At 39.3% G+C, this 25,078-nt stretch overlaps 1 protein-coding gene across 10 annotated transcripts in view; it reads right to left on the bottom strand.

Annotated features, from left to right (window-relative positions):
* LOC109037958 (NAD kinase) overlaps nucleotides 1-25,078 on the bottom strand; it is a 149,744-nt gene that overhangs the window by 11,087 nt on the left and 113,579 nt on the right. For 8 of the 10 annotated variants that reach the window (XM_019052841.2, XM_019052844.2, XM_019052845.2 and 5 more), the window contains 4 exons: nucleotides 10,346-10,429; nucleotides 3,120-3,249; nucleotides 1,188-1,382; nucleotides 136-238 (listed from right to left, as the gene is read on the bottom strand). In XM_019052841.2, the coding sequence (XP_018908386.1) occupies nucleotides 136-238; nucleotides 1,188-1,382; nucleotides 3,120-3,249; nucleotides 10,346-10,429 (512 nt within the window). Of the gene's footprint in view, nucleotides 1-135; nucleotides 239-1,187; nucleotides 1,383-3,119; nucleotides 3,250-10,345; nucleotides 10,430-11,869; nucleotides 12,594-14,507; nucleotides 14,757-25,078 lie in introns of those variants that run through there. The other 2 variants (XM_019052846.2, XM_019052847.2) reach the window with 2 other exon arrangements.

Genomic DNA, 25,078 nt, shown 5'->3' with positions numbered 1-25,078 from the left:
CAATGAATTATCATGGCATTTGAGAACTGCAAACTCAAAAATAATTATCTATATGATGTTGGGATTTGATTTGAACTTAGAAAAATACATTAATTTAATGTAAAAGGTGATAAAAAAAAATCAGAAAAACCATACCTTCAAGGACATTTGTAACTTGCTCCTGAAAATTCTCGAACTCAAAAGGCGTTAAAAAGCCAAGAGAACCTAGATGAAATGCCATGACTGGAGGAACAGATTGCTGAAAAAGAAAATATAAATCATTAAATTTCAAGTATGGCCTTATCAGAAAAATTGACTTTAAAAACTTCATGACAAGATTAACACGAGTAAGTCAGGAAAAGCGTTCTAATATCTGTTCAATTTTTCGTGCTAGAAAAGGGCTAAAAATGAGGCAAAATGATCCCGCTGTCTGCCTGAACGAGAGAGAATAAGGTAGTTCAGCTCGGAGGGTATGGATTCGATCGACATTAAACACGTGAATCGATCGAATTTCATCGATCAAATCAGGTTTTAATTTTTCGATCGAATGTCGATCGAATCGACACCGGTTTTTAATGATTTGCCGATCGAATAGGTGTCGATCGGTTCACGTCAATCGATTCACGTTTCAATTTTTCGATCGAATCCTTGCCCTCCGTTCAGCTTCATCTTGATGTTTTAAACGTACGTATTGGACAAAAAAATTATAACATTTCTCACTACCAATTCTTAAAATAATGCATCTCTATGAATTCAAGTTCAAGGCAGATATTAGGAGGTAGATAATGGTTAGAACTTTAGGGACACCTTAGGGGCCATCCCTAAATTGGACTGCATTTTGCAATCTGGAACTATAAATTCTGGCTGTTCTGGAAAAACACTTATGTGCATAGGGAAACTAATGGCACATACGTTGTTTTTGAACCGGGCTAGAATTTATAGTTCCAAACTGCAAAATGTAGTAGAATTACGTAAAGCTTTGGAGGGGAGGGGGGGGGGGGTCGAGGAGGGCGTTACTCAATTTTGTTGTTACAAGCTGAAGGATAGGGGCCTACATCACAAAATCGTTACAAAATGGGAGCAGGCGTGGGGTCAAAAATACCGAAAAAAAGCGTTACGCAATTAAGGGACGGCCCCCTAATAAGTCTTAAGTTTTAGTCTTAAGAGTCTTAGTCATAAGTCTTAAGAGCTTAAGTTCAAATGCTTACTTGGAATAATAAACTGGCGTAAAGGAGCGTGCCGTCACCACCGAGACAAATGATAAAATCTATCTTGTCCGTGAGGTCGTCTTTGCCGTCGCTGAAGGACATGAGTTTGTCCCGCACGCTCATGAAGTCTGAGTTGTTCTGCAACAAACTGTCGTCCATCACGGACTCCTCCACGAACACCACCATCCGCTTTTCCTGAAAGTCACAAACGGACAGTTCAAAATCGAGTTGTCATTCCCTGTAACTTCAAAAATCCCCGAAAAACATGAATGAAAAAGTGCACCAGCGTGGAAGGCGGAAAAGAGTTTCACGGAGAAAAAAAGAATTGCTGATTCAGCAATTCAATTGCTAAAAACAGTGAGTGCAATGTTTCAACACAGATTTTACCACAAAAAAGTGCTACTTTAATCACCCCCGTGGTTAAATTTGTTTACAATGTGGTTAAAGTAGCATTTTTTTGTTGTAAAATCTGCGTTGAAACATTGCACTCACTGTTTTTAGCAATTGAATTGCTGAATCAGCAATTCTTTTTTTTTCCGTGAGGGTGAAGAATGGATGGGCGGAAGGTACAGAGAGAGAGGTCAATGAAGTGTCACGAAGCAGGGCGAAATGTGACCTGAAATGGGAACTCGAATAATTGTTCATTCCAGCGAAGAAAATCGATGTGGGGTAAAAAGATAGGCACATGTGGTGTTTGGGTGTCACAGAACGCCAGAGTGCGTTGTAGGAGCAAATTTTATGTATGTTCTGAGTAAAAAAAAATCGGAATTCAGCTGTCATTGCTCGACACTTTTGAATTCTCTCGAGAACATCAGGTCAAAGTGCTAGGCCATAATTTTGGATTATTGACAGGGCCGGATTAAGGGGGTGGCCACATAGGCCGCGGCCCATGGCGGCAAATTTAGGGGGCGGCAAATTTTGCAATTTTCTTAAATGTAGGTATAAAAAAATTGGATTCAGAAAAAAAAATTATCAATGAGAAAAGGGGACGAGATCTCTCTTTCCTGAGAGTATACTCATTTCTAATTTTGTCGTTTTTCGGTGATACAAGAAATGGCATATTTAATTAGTAGAGTGAAGAGAGGAACTAAACACGTAATTTGGCCTAGGACTCAACGCAGAGAGGAATGATGACGAGGACTTGAGATGAAAAAGACAAACCCTCGGCGCGGCGATCGGCATGTAACACATATTAGCGCCTACAAGACTGCATGAATACTTCACCCATTGCGCCAAACCCAGTGCGGTCAGGAGCGGTTGGCGAGAAACGTATAGCGCCTACAAGCCTGCAGAAATACTTCACGCATTGCGCCAATCACAGTGCGATCAGCGCGGCGCACCGGCGGAAGTTAAAATTATTAAACCACATTTAAGTTTGTTCTTTAATAATTTTTTAGTTAATTTCTTATAATTGGAGGACCTTGTCCACATAGAGATAGGTTTACGGAACTTAACTTTCGCGCGAAGTCCGTGAAATTTTGGTAGTAGTGTTGACAGGGCTTTCGCAAAAAATGTATTCAACACGAGTATGTAAACGCGTTTCATGCACATTGCACCCCTCCCCCTCCGGCACGTTCATTTGATGGTTTTTATCGATGTTTCAAAACGAATGAGAAGGGGGCGGCAAAATACAGGCGGCCCATGGGCGGCAAGTAGGTAAATCCGGCCCTGATTTTTGATCATGATATTTTAAATTATTGATCATGTTATAAGTATAAGTACGTGTGAAAATGTATTTTCTCCGAAGCTGGGCACCTTATTTTTGGAATGTCATACCGATGTGTAAAGGTCTTATAAGAGAAAATTTAGACAGGATTTAGAATTGTTTACATGCGTCCCTTGTGATGGAGACATTTTGCAACATGCAACAAGCAAGATGCCATCGAAACATCAGGATAAAGCTCTGTTAATGAACGAAAACTGTAAAGTTACCTCCATGAGCCATCTGACGAGCTGTACAAACGGCTGCAGGACTGAAACGTCGCGAACTTTCTTGATGACGAGGACGGAGAGAGGTGGTTTGTACCATGTAAGTCGTTGACTGGCTGGGTCCTGAATTGTCCTGAACACACAAAAATTAGAAGACGTCAGACAAACATAAAGGAATTATCAGCACTTTCCGAGAAGTCGTGAGTGTAAATACGAATGAGTTGACGGCTTTCAAAGAAAATCAAATAAATGTACCTCGATTTCTACATGTTATTTTTTCAAAAAAAAAAAAAAATTCCAACGGCGAGGCGTGAACGATCGATTATCGGTATCCCCCCCCCCCCCATTTGAAGCTGTGGTGAAGAATCGATTATTAAGGTGTTCGTTGCTAACGCCCTGCTTATCGATCCTTTTCCATAGCTTTAATTGGCAGGTGAATCGATATTTCGAAAAGCACTTCACGCCACGGATTATTTCACTTCTTGTCATCAGTTTTGCATCGTCATTATTTTTTGCTGATGAAACGAAAACTTGAAAACTGTTTTTTTAAATATTTTTATAACTTGATGAAATATGTCTCCTTACACAGTAATTAATACATTTGTGTTATAATATATACACACACCATTCTATTATAACGTTGTAGATCCAGGACAGGTTAAAACCATAAAGACGTATGATGAATACCTATGTTTCCGTGACATACTGTTTTCTTTTTCGGCCACGATTCTGTCACCCTTCGTTACGGATTCATTGTTACGGTTACAATTTGACAAGAATTCCAAGAGAAAGGGCGTTGACAAAGAGATGTTGCGTTGTCAGTTGCTCGATAACCTTATTGAGAGGATAGGCATATGTGGCGTTTGGGTGCCGCGGAACGCAAGAGTGTGTTGTAGGAGCGTATTTTATGTATGTATTATTAAGTGTGCCAGTTAAATTTTGACTGGAGATTAAGACACCTAATGCCGTAATGCCCCAATAGAACCGAAAATATCATCCAAGCCATAAAATCAATCTTCTGAGCCTGAAATCCCCGAAAATAGCGTTACAGTTTTGCTTCAATTGCTGGGCGGCTAAAAACCAGAGGTGGTAGGGTAAGAACTTCGCTTAGCGCGACAGCATGAGCTGCAGAAGAGGACATCGTTCATTCTCGATTTTTACGAGAGTTATAGAAGCTTTAGGAAAGTTGAAGAAGAAAATTTCGAAGGGCCCGTTCTTATCGGACGTTAGGAAATTTTCTCCGTCGCATAGATAAAAGACCCGGGAGAGTGTTTCCGCGATACATAACACCAACACCACATTGATACCAAATCGACGAGAGACTGCATCATGCCAGCTTCCATACAAAAGACTTCAAAAATAATTTTTAATTCTTACGAATGGCAATGCTGCTTCAATAAGTTAATTGCTTCACGTCAAAACAAACAAACACACACTGATGTTGGAGTTGGGGCGCTCTGATAACATCGAGGCATGCTCGAGTGCTGTGCGGAATTGGACGTGTTTTTGCGAGAAGGAACAATGTGCGAATGGACTAAATTTTGCAATAAGGAACTACTAGTTCTGGCTCATTTTAAAAACAACGTTTTTACCATTAGTTTCCCTACGCTGATAGGTGCTATCATGAACAAACCGGTGATACTTGTTTCTTCCTACGCAGTGGCGAAGCGTGAATGATCGACAATCGATAATTCTCCTTTTTAAGGCATGGTGAAGAATCGATTATTAAGGTGTTCGTTGCGACCACCTTGTTTATCGATCCTTTCCCATAGGTTTAAAAAGCAGATCAATCGATTTATCGCAAAGCATGCCACGATACTGTTCCTCAGGGTTTCCATCATTTCTTCATTTTCTGATTCCCTGGCTTTTCCACGACACCAAAAGTTTCGCATTCCCTGAACTTCCCTGGCCTTCGAACCGCAACTTTCCGCCTCTACATGTTACTCTTTTAATTACACTGACTTCTGTTAAACGCTGATCGCGATATCTTCTGACTTTTCCCATGTATTCCCTGACATTTCCATGCAGGTTGCTGTAAATTCCCTGACTTTCCCGGTTTTCCAGACCACCGGAAACCCTGCTCTTGCAAAGTGCAATGGTTGACTCTCTTCGAGGGGATTAGAAAACCTGGAGGCTGTCACAGACAGAATTTAAGAATGTCTCAATTTATGGAAACCGCACGTGCCAAAATTTGACAAAAGTAAAATATTGAATTCGTAAGGTGAAGCTCTAAACATGAATGGCAAAGTACCCTGACTTAAAAAAAAAAAAGAATCAATCCCTCCTAATTTTTGGAAAACAGACTCAAGGAATTGCCCTAACTTTGCGTAGTTTTTTGTTAAAAAATTGTGTGCCTACAGTTATACTCAGGGAACTAGCTTCATTATACTGAAAAGCCTCGCTTAATATGAAATTCACAACTTTTTATCAACTTATAAACTTACGCTTCATGGCTGATAGAGCTTGGAAAATCCGTGATAAAGTTCTTAAAAACTTTGTACATATGCTCAAGAGGGGATTGTAAATAAAACTAAATAAAAAGCTCTCACTTGATGAGCTGAACGCACTCTACACTAACAGAGAAAACCGGTTGACGGAAACGAACACAAAAAACAATGGACAAACCAATCATGAGAGCTTCTGACTTGGAAATAGTCAGGAGTCGGAAAACTTTCACGGTGTTGTCACAACTCTTCGAAATTATATTTTAAGATTATTCAACTCCTTGCTAACGCAGTAACGCACATTCGTTCAAGGGTATGGGATTATTTGCAAATATTTATTCCAAAACATTTCCAGGGAATCTTATGACATCTACTAAGGTATTGACAACTATGAAAATATAGTGAGAATTATTTGCTGTATTAAATTCTGAACTTTCAGAATAAGTACCTCGCATTCTTGATTTTTCTAGTTCCACTGTACATAAATTTTATATATTTTCGGTAGTTTTGTAGACCACCTTGCCAGGAAATTCAAATTTTAACAGATTGAGAGTTTAACGACAAAAAATTCACACCAGAAAAATTGAAATCTTCATTTGGTAAATTCCCTTCCTACGATCTTTGGATCGGAAACTCACTATGAGGAGTCTGAAGACATGGGGGCAGTGTTGAATTAGATAACAGTATTCGTCATTCGCACTTCTGCCCCTTTTAGTAATACCCTTTTCAAATTCTATCAACTGCTCTAAATAAGACTGCTACGTATACAATTATAGCCCTGCTTAAGGACTTCAGGATTACCCTATGGTAATTCTGATGTCCCACGCCGCTAGCACCAAGCATTACCCTAGTAACTTTTGAACAATTTGAGATAGAAACTTAAAATTTTGTGAATGCTTCTAGGTTAAGAGAGGCGGCTTCCGGGAACCCCCAAAATTTTAATGTAAACACAAGGACATTAAAATGTTTAAAAAATGAGAGTAACAGAGGGGAAACGAACACGTAATATGACAAAACTACCACAAAATCAACACTAGCAATTTGGGCATTAATAGACTAATTTGCAAAATTCATCGCCAAGGCGATTGCTGTCGAAACTATCTATAGTTTTCGTCGATATGCCACCTTCAAGCTACTGCTTGGCCCATTCCACCTAATGACACACAATGATCGGAAACTAGGCATCTGGGGTCTCAGACGAGGGAAGAGGGGATAGGAGATGGTACGTGAGAGCATAAATTAATGCCAGTGTCGCCGAATACCAAAAAAGTATCTGGAAATTATCATGCTTGATCGGTCAATTGCCCAGCTTCGCGTAAAGATTTTAGAAAAGTTAGACAAAACCTCTACCTTCGACAAAACTTTATTTCATTGATAAAGAATCGATGTTCGATACATAAAAATGAATCCTGGTTCGGATGAAGTTGCAAAATAGGGCAGAATACTCCTCAGATCTGCACCAGAACTAAAAAGTAGAGAGTTTTCTGCCAAATCGGCGCCACTGCACAATTGCAGGAGGAAATGAAAATTCAAGCCCAGGAATAGCGCGGCCCAAGTTGATTACGGCGTAGCCGCTTTTCGCATCAAAAACTTTAAGTACTATTCGAATCTCTGAGAGTGTTTTAGATAATTTTCGAAGACTTGACAACACTGGTTGACTCATTACCATACAAAAATACGAAGGGGAATCAGGTATTGCAAAGCAATATTACTAGCATTTAGAGCCACCGTAAACACAATACTACCACATAGCTGTCAAATATGTTTAGATATCTTTGACAGCTATGGAATTCCTTGACCTTTCTCCTTTGAAGTGTAAAGAAAAACTGCCCGACCATTCGATAGTACTAATAGGCTACACGGGCTCATCAGAATTTTCCCGATGTCGGTTTTCCAATTTTTTCTTGCTTGTGGGAGCGTTAAGATTAGGTCATGGACCGACATGCGAGAAAAAAAGGAACAAAATAAAAAAGGAAAAGTGAGGACTCATGACAGAAATAAGTTTATGACACATGACTGTGGGTATATGGATTGATATGGGTGAGACGAGGAATGTAAAAATAAACTTGCTGGAAGGTACAAGTGTGGGTATATAACACCACTTTTTCTTCTTCCTCTTTTTTGTCACCGTTATGCAACTGACTAATGCGACGAAACACCATTCGTGCCCTCTTGGCTAGAAGCACACTTCGAACTAAATTTTAGAACTCATTTGCTGACTTTTTTAACAGTAGGGTAGGGATACCCAGCAAAAAGCTGCCCGAAAATTAATAGTATTACAGAATCCAGGGGAATGAATTGCTTGGGACGGGCCCATGAATTCAGGAATTAGGGGAACGACTAAAAAATAACGCAAACTGCCAATTTTTTTTTTAGTAACTCTGGACTACACTGCGAAGACAAATACCAACATTGACTACAAATTAGACTACGGTGTGAATTTTACACAATGTTGCGCAGGTAAAGTATAGTAATAAGCAACTCGCGTAGAAAAAAAAGATGGAAGAAATTGGGGAACTTGCATTCACGAACTCAAACAAGTTTTACGGTGACGTCTGATAAACAACGGCGGTACTACTTTTTATGATTTGACGTGAAACGCCAAGGCAAGCTTTGGAAAATGTTTGACACATTATTGGAATTCTTACACTTATTAATATTTATCATTCTCGTCATATTTTTTTTAAAGAAGTACACGTCAAGCAATTTGAGTTCTTAACTACGGAAGCAGAAGGTGGTTCCACTGCGTAATAAGGGCCCTTAAAAAATATTTTCGTCCTTCGTAGTCGTACTCATGTTTCAGGATGTTTATTTAGAAACGCTCCTGAGGTCTTGTTTAAAAATTTGTGGGTTTAAGAGAGAAAAATGAGCAGAATTATATTTTCGAAACCCGTAGGGCCTCCGTGAGTTTTATTCAATTATTTATGTACCTATTTTATTAGTAAAACGTTCTCTGAGTTGTTAACCGACTGAAAAAATGTACCTCACTACCTCTACTTTCTGAACAGGTTTTCTCAGTGCGATAATTCTTGAGAGCGTGTTCCATGATTCAGTTCTTACGAAGTGTCTCTGAACCACGAACCATATCTGAATCGACATATCGACGGTGAAACTACCAAACCACGTATCTCGTTTGCGGTGTTTAAAAATCTACGCTCACATTTTATTTTTTTGAAGTAGACCAAATCAATATCATTCCTTGAAATTTTTACGGAATTTTCTCCGCACAAAGAGGAAAAATCACAGAAATTTTCAAGACTGGATGTTGAGTAGTTTTTCATTTAAAAAATAAAGTATGAAAGGAAGTCTGCAACGTCGCAAACCGAGATACGTGGTTTGGTAGTTTCACCGTCGATATGCAAAAACGTCCGTTGTCCAATACAGGGTTTCATAAAGTTGCGGTGGGTTTCTTGCGGTCCACGACACTGATGAAGAGGATTGATCTCTTGTGTAAACGTTTAGTAATTACACTCAGGGGATTATTTCTAAAATTGTTCTACATTCTTAACGTCTTAGACCATCTTGTGTCGTTAAGTTACAACGAAATTGTCCACTCAAATTCTGAAACACAGTCTTGGACATCGGACGTTTTCGCATACGTCGATTCATACATATCTTTTTTTTTACCCTTTAATACATATCTTTTTTCATCAATTTAAATGAGAACAGTCCATGCAGAGTATGCAAGCATTTCAAAATCATGAATTGAAAAACGCTGACTCTGCGAGTTTAAATATTAGAGCCAAACAGAGCGGAGCGGCGTGCAGCCAGCGCGAGGGGCTCACTGGCGCCTACAAACCTAAGGGGATACTTCACGCATTGCGCAATGTTTGAAGTATCTACTTAGGTTTGTAGGCGCCAATGCACGTTTCGCGCTGGCCGCCCGTTCGCCGTGCCGCGGCATGGCACCTCAAGCAATTATTTCACAACAGAGGTGTTGCATAGTATCATTCGAAATTGAAGGCGCCCCCACATATTGAGAATGACGGGCATTCTTTAAGAATACGCAGCGTTCTCCGCAAAATAAATCAAGATGCTCCGGCACAAAAAAGAGCGGTAGTCCTAAAACTCATCAAGTCCTAGCATCCATGTTTAATAAAGTTTAGCATAACTTTCAAATTTCATTAGAGAAAAAAGTGACTCGATTTAGGCAGAAAAATTCCTGAGTATGCCGTCAAGAATATTTTATTTTGAGTCTCAATGATAATTGGTACGTGGACCAAAACTCCCCAGCCGAAAAAATGCGTGGGCGTAAACTACTGGAAAAAACAGGTGCGCTGACAAAAAATCCTTGACAAAATGTCCTATAACCCTACACGCTCTCCTGAGTGTGCCTGTTAATGTCATGTTTTTACGGAGGAAAAAGTGTCTGTTCTCATTAAAGCCGAAATGATAGTTCTCTAATCTTTTTCTTTAATTTCTAAATGTTATGTTTTTTAATACTTTCCCTAAAGTCTTGCAGTCTGTACAAATCCATGTAAAAATCGATGATAATAAGGTAAAAAAAAATTGTGTTCTCATTGCAAAATTTCACGATTTTTAATGATGTATAATTTTTTAAGAGGAGAAAAAACCAAAATGTCTCCTTGAAATTGATAAATGAAGAAAATGCATAGAAAATTGTAATGAAAGTAGCTTCGTTCTTTCTACTTAGAAGACAAAAAAAGAAAAAAAAATTGGCAGAGATATGCAAAGTTGCATTTTGAAAATCCGGAATGTTTTTCGCCGGAACTGCTCTGGGAAAGCATGCAAAATATTGATTAAAAATGTAAATTTTTAACTTACATGACCAAGGCAGAGTTTTTCATAATTCGGCCACACGGGCCGAACTGCTGAATCGGACTCGGGGCATTGAGAGACCTCGTTCTCCTGTAACAAATGAAAAAAACACCATTAGACTTGACATTTTCTTGTACATCACACATTCATAAAAAACATACATAAATGATTCCAGGTGAGGCAATCTGCCTTGATACATACCGATTCTTTTACATACATTAGAGTCCCTTTATACCCAGAGTTAAGACAACTCGATTATCAGCTGACTGGCCGTGGAGGCACAAACGAGTGCACTCAAACGAACGATATTGAGGGATAAGGATAAGGAATCCTGCGATGCCTGTCATCCAAAAACAATAACATAAACAAAATTGATCGATTAAAAAGCAAATGAGATTGGTTTGTGAATAATTTCTTAATCTATTTTCATTTTGGACCGATAGAAATAACAATTTACTCTTGATAAACCACAATTAGGTACATAATACTTTCATTATTTTTGTTCACATTCGAGTCACCGCCATCTTGGTGCACTCGTTTGTGACTCCATGAGCGAGAACCAATCAGAATTGGATTTTTTTTAAGGTCACTTTCAGCCCAACCAAAAGTGAGTTGTCGTAACTCTGGGCATAAAGGGACTTTAACATACATGTTTATGAACGAAACTCATCGTCATTGTTGCCATCTTAAGAGAATTGTCGATTAAGCGCGAAACTAATTATTTTTGCAGTGCGGCAGTGACGATTCTTGAAATTTGGCAACACTGTTTTTTCTCCATTTAATTATACGCAAAACAATCGATTCTCGGCGAGGTAGCTTGCCTCGCCTGAAATCGATACTTTCGATGGATTTAAATGGAGTAAAAAAGCGTCGCAAACTTGTAAAATCGCCACTGCGGTGGGGACGTCAAAGCAAGCCATTTCTGACACTCTGGCACCATCACCGCACCGGTGGAGCAAATAAAACACTCGAGTTAATTATTTCCCACACGATCGTTTTCCGCGGAACCCGACTGCTAAAAACCGACTCCACGATCCAAGATCATATTTAAGCCATAAACTTATGACACGCGAGAAGATCAAACACATATGGCTAAGGATTACGTCGAAAATTACGGGTAATTCAAGGATTCGCTTACGTAAGCTGTCCGCATCGTGTTGAAAATACAATAAATTGGATTACAAGTGAGTAATGTCTTATTTTGTTGATTGTTGATTCGAGGAACAGAGTTACATTCATGAGGGACTTGAAAATCAGTTACAGAACCAAAAAGGTTGCGTGGATTTATGATGCAAAAGTTCGCGAGTTGGAATTCAACTCTTAGACTTAGTCTAGGCGAAGATATTTGCGCGCTGATTAGGAAACAGTGCTAAAAATGGGACACATTGGTGCGGTATAAGCGCTCTAGAATTTCCTAAATAGGAGAAACTACTCCCTGATTAACTAATCGATTGCGTCTACATAAATGCACACATATAACGAATGAAAAATAGGGGCGAGAATATTGTAAAGTTATTAAGTTTGACCTACTTGCTTGCTTTAGACATTTCTGGCGAAAGGCACGACGCTATTTTGAAGAGAGGATTGATTCAGTTTTCATGAAAAAATTCAAGGAGGCATTGTAAGAAAGTCGTTCACACAAAACATATCCTAAAATTACGAAGTTCTCGACAAAATTTTTTAAAATCTCGACGATACGGTCAAACTTTTTTGAATGAAAACCTTACGAATTTGAATGAACGAGGATTCTCGAATTAGGTCCCGAAAACTTGCGAAAAAAAATGTCCACAAAACTGAAACGTCAGCTGCACAAAAACACACCAAAATTGGAAGGTATGATAAGGCGACTGAAAATCAGAGCGCCCTGAAAATTTGAACTTTAAAGAATACTTAAGAACGAACAAAACGCACATGTAGCACTCGGTTCCATCACCATGCATGCAAATTAATTCACTGACGATTTCAAAGTCGACTGAAAGCACGTTTCAGTTCACACTTTTAGGCCAAAGCCGCGGCTGTTTTACCACGTGAAAGATCACGGATTTGACTCGCGAGGCCGCAGATAAACTCTTGAGAAGAGTTGACCCAGTCCATAGTCAGCAGACATGCGAGAACTAAATTATCTTTTTCCAGGTATGAAACGTTTTACATTATGTATAACACTCGATAATAGAATTTTACTATTTGAGATCAACTCCTGGAAGTAGAGACTTAAAGTTGTTACGTTTCATAAAATTATTATAGCTTTTTCAAAATGTAACTAAGCAGTTCAAAACCTTATGACCTATTTGGAGATTAAACCTTTACAAAAACTGGAACTCATGAACTCATGATGACATTGACAGTACAAATACCTGCCAAATTTAGTGCATTAATAGCATTTTTACGGGAATTAAAAGATATAATCCGCTTGTTTTTTCGTGTTTATCAAATGCTCACTTATGACCCTGTCAGGCGAAGAGCAAGGACCACAAATTATTGTTAAAAAACACCGGCATTTTTAAAGACTTTTCAGTTTTCGCAGAATCACTGTTTACGAACTTTAAACTTTCCTGGCACACGATTGCTTATCGACACTGAAATTAAGAACTGAAGCTTTTTGACTGCTCTCCGACGAAAGCATTCGATGATTTTGAAAATGATTGTAATACATAGCTTCAATATGATATCCAGGCTTTACATTTACGTTTTTTCATTCAGTAACTTTAGAACTGACTGGATAAAGCCACGAATCGTGAATTCCGAAAAACACTCACTTAAGATTCACTCCAGATTTTGTTTCATGATAGGAAAAAATAATAATTCTCACTGAGTTGATGGAAATTTGGAAAAATCATAGGACTAAACGCAGTGCTTGTCGATTAAAATAAGTGCATCGCCCCTGTTTAAATTTTAACGTTCGATCGTTCCACAAGTTAGACGTGCTCCTATTTCAACAGGGGAGTGCGCAAAGAAGTGGTCATTGAGAGAGGAAAGAACAACTGAAGATTTCAAGATGCATGAAACACTCAAGCTCTTTCTTGAGAGATTTTTTGAGATTACAGAAAGCAAGCGATAAGCTCACTGCGATTGTCTCACTGGGACATTCAAAAATCACTTAATAACTTAATGCACATCCATTAAATAGTCCAGATTATTGAAATGGACTAAATTGTCAATAATATCAACACTAGAAATGTATTAGGCGATTAAGTACAGAAATCAGAGCAGTATTGTATAAGGTTTTCATTATGTAAGTCAGTTGTTAATTGTCCAATAGAGGAACATAAGCTTAGTGTTTCTCACCGGGGGGGGGGGGGGGGGTGAGGGGGGAGGTATCCCGTCTACCCCGAAAACACAAGGGTGCGTTTCTGGAACACACTTCTGTTGACACACCTCGGCTCGTGGGGAAACAGTTTATCGACGATGGAACTGCAGAGACGCGCCCCATACGGTTTAAAGTGTTGCAGATTTCCTACCACCCTTTATTTTCTACATGGAAAAATACTCATCGTCGTTTCTTGAAGACTTTAGTGATTTTATTTTTTTCTCTTTATGAAGAATTTTCCCTGAAAACAGGCCGTGACGTTGGTTCCGTCACCTTCCAAAAAATTAGATAGGAGTGGAGATTTTGAAACACCGAAATCTAAAAGTGCATCTTTGCAGTTTCACCGTTGTTATTTGCTCTCGAACAAATGACCGAAATGAACACACTGCCTACACGCATGCGCTCGAAATATTTAACCCTTTGTTCCATGAGTCAGTTACCGATTTCAGAGAGAGAAAAATCTACACCTTACTGTTTTTGGGACTATATGAACAGATGAAGTCCCAATTTATTTATTTATTTATTTATTTATTTTTGGAAAATTTGAAGATCAGACCTCTAACCCTTCCCAAAAACCGTGTGTTGATTTGGCGCAAATTGATGCCACAGAAGATCAAAGCCAAGAAAACATTTTTTTCGTTCATGCAACGCTACGCAACAAAGGTTTCACGGGGTATAAATCTCTACCATGGCAAAGTTGGTAACACGTCGATCCGTCAAGAAAGATAGGCAACAGACCCCGCCCACTCAGAATCACCGCCAACTTTCATGATCCCAAGAATCTCAATGGGACCCAGTGTCTATCCTCTCTACAACAAATGTACTCTGAAAGGAAGCAAGGATAATTTCAAAGAGACTGACCTCCTGACATAATTCATCATCTCCTCATCGCAGTACTCGATGTCAAGTCCGACCCGTTCGGCGGGCGGACTCACATCGAGGTACTTCATAGGGGCGAAAATGTTTGAAACTCGCGGGACACGGAAGGGGCCGAAGCTGGACGCGCATGCGCCAATTGCGCCACTCGCGGACACAGATCGTAGACGCGGACACAGATCGCAGACGCGGACACAAATCGCGGACGCGGACACGTGAAAACAGCGCGCGCGCGCCCCCGGAGCCGCAACTTTTATACACCTTCCAGCGCCGCCCAACGAAAATACTCGGACGTAAATCCGCGTGGAACGGGAGAATTTCGCGGGGGAAATCGCAATCGGCGACGCTCCTTGCGGAGATTTACAACGGGCGCACAGTGGAACGAGTCTTCGGAAGAGGTCGGACATGAAATTTTTCACAAAAATTGTAAAATTTCACGTTTATCTCGTCAAGATTTTAATTTTCAGGTGTACTTTTCACAAAAAATTTGCGAGAAAACCAATGAAACTACTTGTAAACATCAATATTCAGGGTGTCTACTAAAACAGGCTGACAGGTACATGCTCACCAAATACCTCCTTTTACAGTACTTTTTCACTACATTTCCAAAAAATTCAGTACCTCCTCAACAGGCAAATTCAGTATTTCTTCAGTACCTGTATTTGACGAAAGTCGAAAATTTTCAAGAATTTCAATTTCTCGTTCAAATTGAGACGAAAATGACAAAACAATGAAACAATTCCGGACATCTCGAGGAATTTCCGCACTTTTTCAGGACTTCCGGATGTCCCTTAAAAAATCGGTACTATTGCCGGATTTTCCGGAAATTCCGGACTAGTAGACACCCTGACATTCCATATTAATGAAGATGTACGCTTTTAAAATTTTTAAATAAAGTCCGACCTCTCTCATTTACTCGATCCACTGTGCGTCGGCTTGGTAAATTCCATTAGCCGGGTGCAACTTCTAGCCTCAAGGTCGCCGAGCGCCAACGGAACGCTTTCCGGACGAGGCGACAAAATGCGGGAAACTGCTCCTTTGGCGTTAAATCCCGCCGATGCCGGATAAGTCACCGGCTCTCGGGTCCGCTTTCGCGGGAAATTCTTTCTCGCATCTCTGAGACATCCTAGACGGGAGGAAACTCCAAAGCGAAACTCCAAACTCTTTAAAGCGAGACTGCATAATAACCATTCCCGTTTACCGGGGCCGTTCAAGTATTACGTAACGCACTAAGGAGGGGAGGGGGGTTTGAGCCAGCGTTACGATGCGTTACAAGGGGGGGGGGAGGGTCAAGCCCAGCGGTATGTAACAAATCCGAGCCGGGAGAAAAAAGAACTTTCAAAAAACGTGGAAAAAATTGACAAATTCGAGCCGTTTTCTCAGCATTTTTTTTTTTTTTTTTTTTTTTTTTTTTTTTTTTTTTTTTTTTTAAATTTGGGGGGTGTCAGGCCAGCGTTACGGGTGCGTTACGAGGTTGAGGGGGGTAAAAAAATCAGAAAAAGTGCGCTACGTAATACTTGAACGGTCCTTAACCTAGAGAGCATGTGTGTGGCGGTGTTGAGTTCCGTCGGGAAGACAACGACATAGAAACTGTATGATTGGTGGTAGCCTACGAAAAAATGCAGATAGAGCGGTCATTCGATAGCGGGCGGAGAGTGAAACTGTTCAATTAATATTCTCGTCATAACCTCAATAACCATCCCATCCCGCATTACGACTTCTTGAGTGTAAAAGATTCGAAATAGAGAGGAATTCAATGATTTAAAGAATCAAAAATTACACGGAAAAAATTGACAATGCAGCGATTGAAATTAGTAATGGTTTACTTCATCGACACAATTGGCAACGCTGGAATTGAGCGACTGTATTAGAGAAACAAGCAAAGCGCCGTTAGTTAATGTCGAATGCGACGAACACTATACGAATTGTATTGTAACTCCTGGATGCAACTATTCGAACTCCACGGATGTCCGTATTGCATACGCACGCAAGTGAAGGCGTTTTGACTGTCCAGGCATTCGCCGGCGTCGCTTGCTTTACCTGTAGTCCAGTAAACGAAGGGATTTATGCGGAACAAATTAGTAACAAGCTGAAATTTTTACGACTGATTATACCCACTGTGGGGCGTATTTTCACAAAAGTCCCCATTCCTAGCCCCCTAGGGATTTTTGCTAGCCCCCCTCAAAGTTGAAAAATCCCCCTTCCAATTAAACTGCTGTAACTTGGCTCCTATTATAGTTAGACACCTCAATTTTTTTTTAAATTGTTCGTATTGATACGTACGTTAAAATGAAACCCTTGGTCATCAAAATTTATCAAGAGATCGTTAAGAAAATTTCAAAACAAATTCAAAATTTATGAAATGGAATTATTTTTTTTTAAATAAATCGGAATAACTCCGTTATCGATTAAAAAATGGAATTTATACTTATATGAAAATTTTTAGAGGACGCAATTTCCTATCAAATGGTGTATTGGAAGATTGGAAGTTAAGGTAGGAGCAAAGGGTGAGGATGAGAGGGGGGTGGAAGTCCGGCAGAGCGCGGCTCAGCGCGGCGCAGCGCAGCGTATAATAACACGCAGCACTCACATAGAATTGCCCCAACTCAATGCTTCATGGCGGCATGTTTCTCAAAAAGCCCACTCCTAGAATTTTTTTTTTCTTCAATTCTAAGAGGGCAACATTCTTGTAAAATGCAGATAAATTTTATCTTTCAAAACCATAAATTTTTCAATATGTTTGGCTATAAATAATTACATTACATTTGAATGAAGATGTTTCCACTTGGACGCGTTTTCGCTTCCTTCCTTTTTTTATTTATTTTTTTGAGAGTGAAACATTTTGAAATTTAGTTAGTAGTAAACATGACTGAATAAGAGGAATAAATGAGTATAGAATTAGATTGAGGTGGAAATTTATGGATATCTTTAATTACCTAATAGTTTTACTTATGAAAGAACACACAGCTCTACGAAAAATTAGAGCAAAAACAAATATTTAATACGAAAGAAAATGCCTACATGGGTATTACAAAAATGTCACCTTTTAAGCGATGTAGTCTATTATTGATGGCATTCGTTAATTTTCAGGTTAAAATTAATTGAACAGCAAATAAAAGCAATCATCGTAAAAATTATCAGTAACAAAACAATAATGACATAAAATAACGAAAATGGACACATAAAGTTAGCTGTTGGCAAGTTCAAGACGATACTTAAAACTATTTCGGGCAAAAACCTATAGATGGTCCTCTTCAAATTCTTCGACGGCTGGTAATATATTTTTACATGTTCCGCCACTACAATTACGACACATAGCTGAACAACAGAGCCCTTAATTTTAAAACATTTACAGTTTGTGCCGCAACCAGACTTACAGTTACAGGAGGTCATCTATATAACATCATCAGGCGCAAAATTTAATGTAGAATGAATAGGTAATAGAAATTTTCTTTCATCGCTTCCCTCTTCTTCCCTCCATCCCCACTCTTTCGGGTCGAGAGAACTATTTCCAAGCCAAACTTAAATTTGATAGTAAACTCTAAAGCTATGCTGTTTCGCCGCTAATGATGTTGGTGGAAGAGTCACCATCTCAAATTTAAATTTTAAGGACATTTTAGCAACTTTTCTTGAATACATTATGAAGCGGCACTCATCTAAAATTTGAGTTAAGTTGGCTCCCCCATAAAAATGAATTAAATATTTTTCGCCTACTGTGCCTATTCTTTCCTTATCAACAATCGACTCATTAAAAATTAGAACATCTTTTTGTACAGAAGAATCATTAACCATGGGAGGTTGTATGCTTTTATTTTACTTGTCCTGAAAAGAGCGGAGGTGGTGTCGCATCCTGTCATTGCATAAGCGAAAAGAAGTAAAGAACTAGTTTGCTTAAAATCGTCGACTAGTTTCACGATATTATACAGAGTACCAGGATTTTTTGAAGTTCCAGGAATTTTGAAAATTATTTTTAGTTTCCTTCTCTTGATTAATGTTAACATTATAACCATAAGATCAGTGTCCGTCCCTACCATAACAACTGTTTCTCCTCTCTCAGCTCTCAAAATGGCAGACGAGACAATATCCCGATCTGCATCGGCCTCTGCAATAAACACCTCGACACCAACTTTTCTCAACTGCTCCTCACTGACAGCTGCAATGAGCTTTTTCTTATTTTAAGAATTTGAGAGAAATTCAGCCTGCGTTTTCGTACCTACATTGCATTGCTAAAGTGAAATTTATTGTGGCTGATGTTTTTTTTTTTTTTTTTGCTCTTCTTACTTTTTCTTGACCTTTTGTGGTTGAATAAGCAGGATAACCGTCGAAAACAAAAGATGAATGCTTAGTGTATCGCTTAAGAGCACAAGATACGTACATATTGACAATATCTCCGTAAGTAGCAAGTTTCGGCCATCTTTTCGGCATTTTCTCACACACTCTTGCAGCATAGAAGAATGAACCCTTCCACCGCGGTCATTTTCAGTACGCGCCTCATACACGGAGAAAAAAATTTCGTACGTGGGACCCGAAGTTTAGGTCATATGGATCTCGGAAGTTTTCGGAATGAGCATCTGAACACTTAAGGTCTAGCTGCCGAAGTTCAGGTCTGACATCTAAAACTTCAGTTCTTACATCTGAAGTACTTCAGATGTGAGAACCGAAATTTTTCGGATGTGAAAACCGAAGTACTTCAGATGTAAGAACTGAAGTTTCAGATGTCAGACCTGAACTTCGGCAGCTAGACCTTAAGTGTTCAGATGCTCAATCCGAAAACTTCAGAGATCCATATGACCTAAACTTCGGGTCCCACGCACGAGATTTTTTTCTCCGTGTACAATACATCCTCCGACTCCTGGAGCCATCCTGGTTCCTACCCTCAGATTCGGAACTTGACCACTGGTCGGCACTTTGTCTATAGGATATTTCCATTCATTTTTCCTAGGAAGCGTGGTGAAAGCGGCATGCTGAAAAAAATGCTCGGCACCGTCTTTTCATCGAGATGTCGTGTTTTTAAGGATGCTTCGGCCACCATCTTAATCCGTTCATAGTCAAATGAAGCGACGCAATACTGCCATGCCAAGAAAGAACGCCGTATGAACATTCGGACGTTGCCCAATTTCCTCTGATATAATAAGAATTTTCCGGCAAACTTGTGAGCAATTTTCTTGCAAATTTTCAGGGAATCGAATACACAGTTTTGTTTGATACGTCTGATAGGGTACCAATCGAAAAAATATTCATAATTTTACGTAGGTATATAGCAAAATATCGTATAAGAGAAAATTCGGCAACATTCGAACTTTCATGAGGCTTTTTTCCTAAGTACGGCAAAATCTTTGCCACAAGTCACAGTATATGCTCAAAAAAAATATAAGGATGTCGATTGAAGTCAACTTAGTATGTGACTATCAAGACGATCGCCAGCCCCTCTGGTCGCCAGGCGTACCTACCGCTCAGCGCTGGGTGCGGCACGGCGCCGCGCGGCATCGCACTGCGTCATGTTTCGGCTCCTCTCCCACCCCACTCATTGTCCGAATCCTTACTTCAAGAGGACCAATTGAAAGGAAATTGTGTTCCCTACAAAGGTTTCTAATAAATAAAAAGTTCATAGTTGCAGTTAGAAAAAAGTTATCACGCTCTTTGTGAAAAAGAGGCAATTCGATTTCTAAAAATTTGCGAATTTTTTCAAAATTTTCAGCTTTCCGTGGAATAATTTGCATGATTATTAAAAATTTCTTAAAGAACATATCAAGACGGACATTTTAAAAAAAATTAGAGGTGTCTAGCTACATTAGGGTCTGAGTTATAGCGCTTTGAATCGGAGGGGGATTTTTCAACTTTGAGGGGGGCTAGCAAAAATCCCTGGGGGGGTAGGGATGGGGACTTTTGGGAAAATGGTCCTCTCAATGAGTACTATCAATGGGGGGAAAAATTAGCTTGTTACTAATTTGTTCATCAAACCCCCTCTTTTTTCCCTTCGTTTACTGGACTACTGCGGCGCGGCGCGGCGCCAACGGCGAAGACTTTCTAAAGGATGACCATTGGTCTTTCGACAAGATGAAATGCGACAGGCAATCTGCAACATCACAAGCCTGGATACACGTCGATGATTCCCTAGGTGCAATGGCGAAACTAGCACAATATGGATTACATTTTGCAACAAGGAACCACTATTTCCGGTTCATGTTAGAAACGACATATATGCCTTTAATTCTCCCATTGGGTTACGTGTTTTTTTGGAGGAGCCAGAAATAGTGGTTTCTTATTGCAAAATGTAATCCATATAGTCTAGTGAATATATTAGTGAAAATTACATATATAACAGGTTCTGCTTCCTGAATGTGAGCTGCGTCTAGCGTGGTGTAGTTGGTGTACTATTTAGTTTATTTTAGGTAGAGCTGGTAATTATAGTAATATTAGTGCATAGTGCATGCGCTGTCTTAAAAGACAAAACAAAATTCAATTGATTGAAAAGATGATAATGAAGGGGAAAAAACCATGACCGCTGCACCTAACAATGATTTTTGACCCTACGACTATAGTTATCATCAGCGCTATCCACTCGAATTTAACAACTCGCTTCCGTCTGCTCGCTCTCGGGGCGATGCTTGGGTCCATGTTCTACACTGTAGCCTACACTGCTGATGTGACGTCATTGATTGCGGAGTTCATTATACTATAGTTCATTCTTTACATGCAACAGGTGTGATCTTGGCGGCGTATCTTCTCTCTTTCGGATTGAAGAACACTCTGCTCTATTGCCGACAGTTGTGAAAGTTCTCAACGATTTTAAGTTTTACGAACAGACAAACTAACGCTTTGTCTCGACGGGACGTTTCACGGGATTTTTCCCAAGTTCGAATCGCAGGAATGAAACTTCTAGACTGTTTTCCCGTTGAACAACACGACAAAATGTCTTCTACTTCTTTTTAGGTCGTTCGAGGGAGACCTCACAAACGGTAAAGCAGGAAGCGGCTGCGTTAGAAATACATGCATACGCACTGAAAAGTATGATTAATAAACTTTTCTATCTTTAGAAAATCACTAAATTATCCTTGATTTAAAGAAAAATGCTGTGTACGATTAAGAATTTTGTTGACTGGCATAGTGATGTCACGTTCATCACAGGGACGTACAATTGTCGTATATCGCGAACCAATTTAAGATTAATTAAGACCGTTTAGATTTAGAGTCCTTTCGTCAAGTGTAAACCGTTTGCAGGTGAGTATTACACGATTACGTGACGATAGGGACTACCGGAAGACGTCTATTCACCGTCACGTAACCTGCCTATTTTTACGAAATTGCAAAAGCTGTCCGAATTCACACCGTAGTCGTCATCAATGGCTAGAATAAACAGAATTCAACCAGCGAGCCATATCAGAATCGAGTGAATCCATTAGGACACAGCAGCCTTTTAAACTGCACGACCCCGCTAAGTGCAAACGCAAGTGTTTTTTGTATCCTCCTGGCCATTAGCTACACTACTGGAGCAGAACGCAACTATTGAATAATCACGATCGCCTTGAAAATTGAAAGTCGATTGTCCATCACTCCAGAGAGTCCGAAAAGTAAATGACGGAAAATGTGTCGTTTCTCCTAGAGTATTTCCTATAAATAGCTCCGAAATCATGACAAATCAGCGGGAAGAGGGTGGGGGTTAGCATCGCAAAAGAAATATGTTCAAATCAATATTGGTTCTTTAGTTCTTTGATGTGTGATGATTGCTGATCGATACCATGCAAAATTGGTGACAGTAATATTGATCATTATTGAGCACTTTTTTTTACTTTTTTCCCCCTTCATTGAGACACACTGACACACGCATACCCGCAACTCCCTTCCCCTTATGAATTTCGAAACGTTTGGTGGAATCTTCGCTCTCAATTTTCATAGATGTTAAGAAGGCAAAATGTAGCCAAAAAAGTTTTTCTCCTTCTAAAAATAAATAGGTAATCATTTCAAAAAAAATATATTGATGTGACTATTGATGATATATTGTGTGTTGTATATAGTGTATATATTGTGTATATATTGTGTTGTGTGATGTGATAGTCTCCCTCCTCCGTTACATACATTAACTCGAGTTCTGTCACCCATCCCCTATTTGCACGTTACGCTATTTTTGAAGGTTTCATAAACTCAGCTTTTATAGATGGCAAACCTTCCAGTTACCGTGGAACACACTCAAAACGTCGCCAAGGATCTTGCCAAAAGTTCCGTGAAAACTGTAACTCTCCCGCAAAAACCTTTAACTACTATCGGTCACGGCTAGACCAACCACTGTAAAAGGGATTTACTTTTTTAATCTGTATGCTTCTTGAATAGCCAGCGGATGTTTAGTCCCACCTCACTACCAGAGTGACTTCTTGTTAGTTGCACGGAGGCAGTGAGTTAAAAAAATGGCAGTTGAGATTATGACATTTAAAAATACGCAAGATTGAACGATATTTCATAAGACGAACCAGTTCTGAGCCTGTGGTCTCGTGATATACAGCTGGCGGTACGCCTTCATACGGAGTAAAATCCACAGACGAATTAAAAACAGTATTTTTTTCTTCCGGACAGGTTTTTGAACTCTTCCAGTCCTGAAAAACAACTTAATCGGCCCGAAACGATGATACGAAATAAAGAATTTAAAATCGGACTAGGGTCGCGAAATAAAACATAAAAAAAACCGGGACGTTTCGCGGCACTCATACCTACAATTTCAACCAGAAATACAAAAAGAAAAGTTGAAAAGAAAACTTAAACTGAGCCTCACCGCTGTTATTGTGAGACAATAATGCAACCAAAAAAATAAAAAATAAAAAATAAAAAAAAGTTTCTTCCAGTTCTGAACATGAAGCGAGTTCATCAGAAAGGAACCAACCCACATTAAGTTGAAACTGATTGTGAGAAAAAGAGGTTTGAGGTTTTATTCCTGCATAAGCTCTATGTAGAAAATAAACTTCAACCCCTTTTTTCGCACACTAATTTCAGTTTTTGGCAGAAGAAAATATACGGCTAATGGAACTTGAAAACATTCTGAACTCATTTTTTTTGAAAATGTGGGTTGGTACCTTTCTGATAAACTCGGTCCATATGTACAAGGTCATGGTGGGTTGAACCGAGCTTTACATTCGAGAAGAATTGACTCCGTGCATCTTGGCATGGAAACTTAAAAAAGAGATAAAAATGTTAAATACGTTTATCTCCAATCTACATGCTTGCCATCGAGGAGAAATTATTTAGCGGCATCTGACTGAACTTTGAGCAATGTATTCGACTTTTGACTGCTTATGTGCACAGTTAGCGGGCCTCGCGCCGGTACAAAGTCAGACGGGTCGGTGATGCCAGACTGTGCTTAAACACGGAAAAATTATAAAACTCTGCGATATTCATTACAGAGAATTACAACTATGCAACGAATTATCAACATCTATTCCCCCACCGAAATATTCACCCTTTAAGCTTCCGTTATCGAGACATAAAAGAGCCTCAGGTTCAGGTGCTTACCTGGCAAGTTTAACTAGCGATAAGATAATATTCGTACTTTTCAAGCGAGGCAATGTGAATGACTCCATGCAGGGGGAGGGAGGATCCAACCGGATATGGGTCAGCGGTGGAGGGGGGGTGTTTCTTTTTTTTTTAAACATTTTTTGGTCCAAATAATTTAATGCTGAAAGAGTTTATTGATGACCGGAGAAAGTATATAGACAGTTCCACGCAAAAAAAAATCTGACTGCGGTTTCCTCTTAAAAAATATTTAAGTGTGATGGGGAATTTTGAAAATCTGGTACTACAGATAAAAAATGTTTCATTTTAGTCAATTTACTGAAACACACGAGCTAGTAGATGCCGACAAGCTCTCACTTACAGCGCAAAATAATATGGGTAAGAGGCACACGGACTTGTGTATTATAACGAAAAAACAGAATTCAGGCGTCGTTATCTAGAAAATTATTTAATCTTTCCTTCGTCTGATTACTCGTTTTCCTCTTTTACATAATACGGGGTTTTTGCCTCCAGAAAATGATTCACCCTGTTTCGCTCAAAAAACGCTTCCAAAAGACGAGGGTGAGTAAGCTATTTACTCTCAGAAATATAAGGTCATCATTATAAATCATGATCACTTTCCTGGATCATTAAGTCAAAAAAATTCCTCCTGCGTGGTACGATAAATCTGGAGTCCAATGGTTTATTTTTAGAACTTTTGGAGTAAATAGAAAATAAAACTTTACTTCCTCGAACTCTTAATACAACACCAGTGTTGCTTATAAATTATTTGCGGAGATGCAATTATTATTTCACCTGACTCATGAGTGACTTTTTAAGGACGTTACGGGTAAAAAAGACCTAGATCAAACATTTTCTAAGGCAAACTATTCAACGCCTTAGCTAATTTATAAACCATCATTTGGCGAAGATGATTGTTGCTGTCATGAGATAATTTTAGATCTCCGGAAGAAACTTTTGTCTCCCTCGTTTAAGATGCTATACTAAGTACATGAGTGCTGCAGGATTTTCGAATTATAATTTTCTTCTGTTACGAACGATAAAAGTAGATTTGCCCG

The sequence above is a fragment of the Bemisia tabaci genome, chromosome 4 (assembly GCF_918797505.1).
Source record: "Bemisia tabaci chromosome 4, PGI_BMITA_v3".
In the NCBI taxonomy this organism is placed as follows: domain Eukaryota; kingdom Metazoa; phylum Arthropoda; class Insecta; order Hemiptera; family Aleyrodidae; genus Bemisia; species Bemisia tabaci.
The sequence above is the reverse complement of the archived record's forward strand: the minus strand, read 5'-3'. Positions and strand labels throughout refer to the sequence as shown.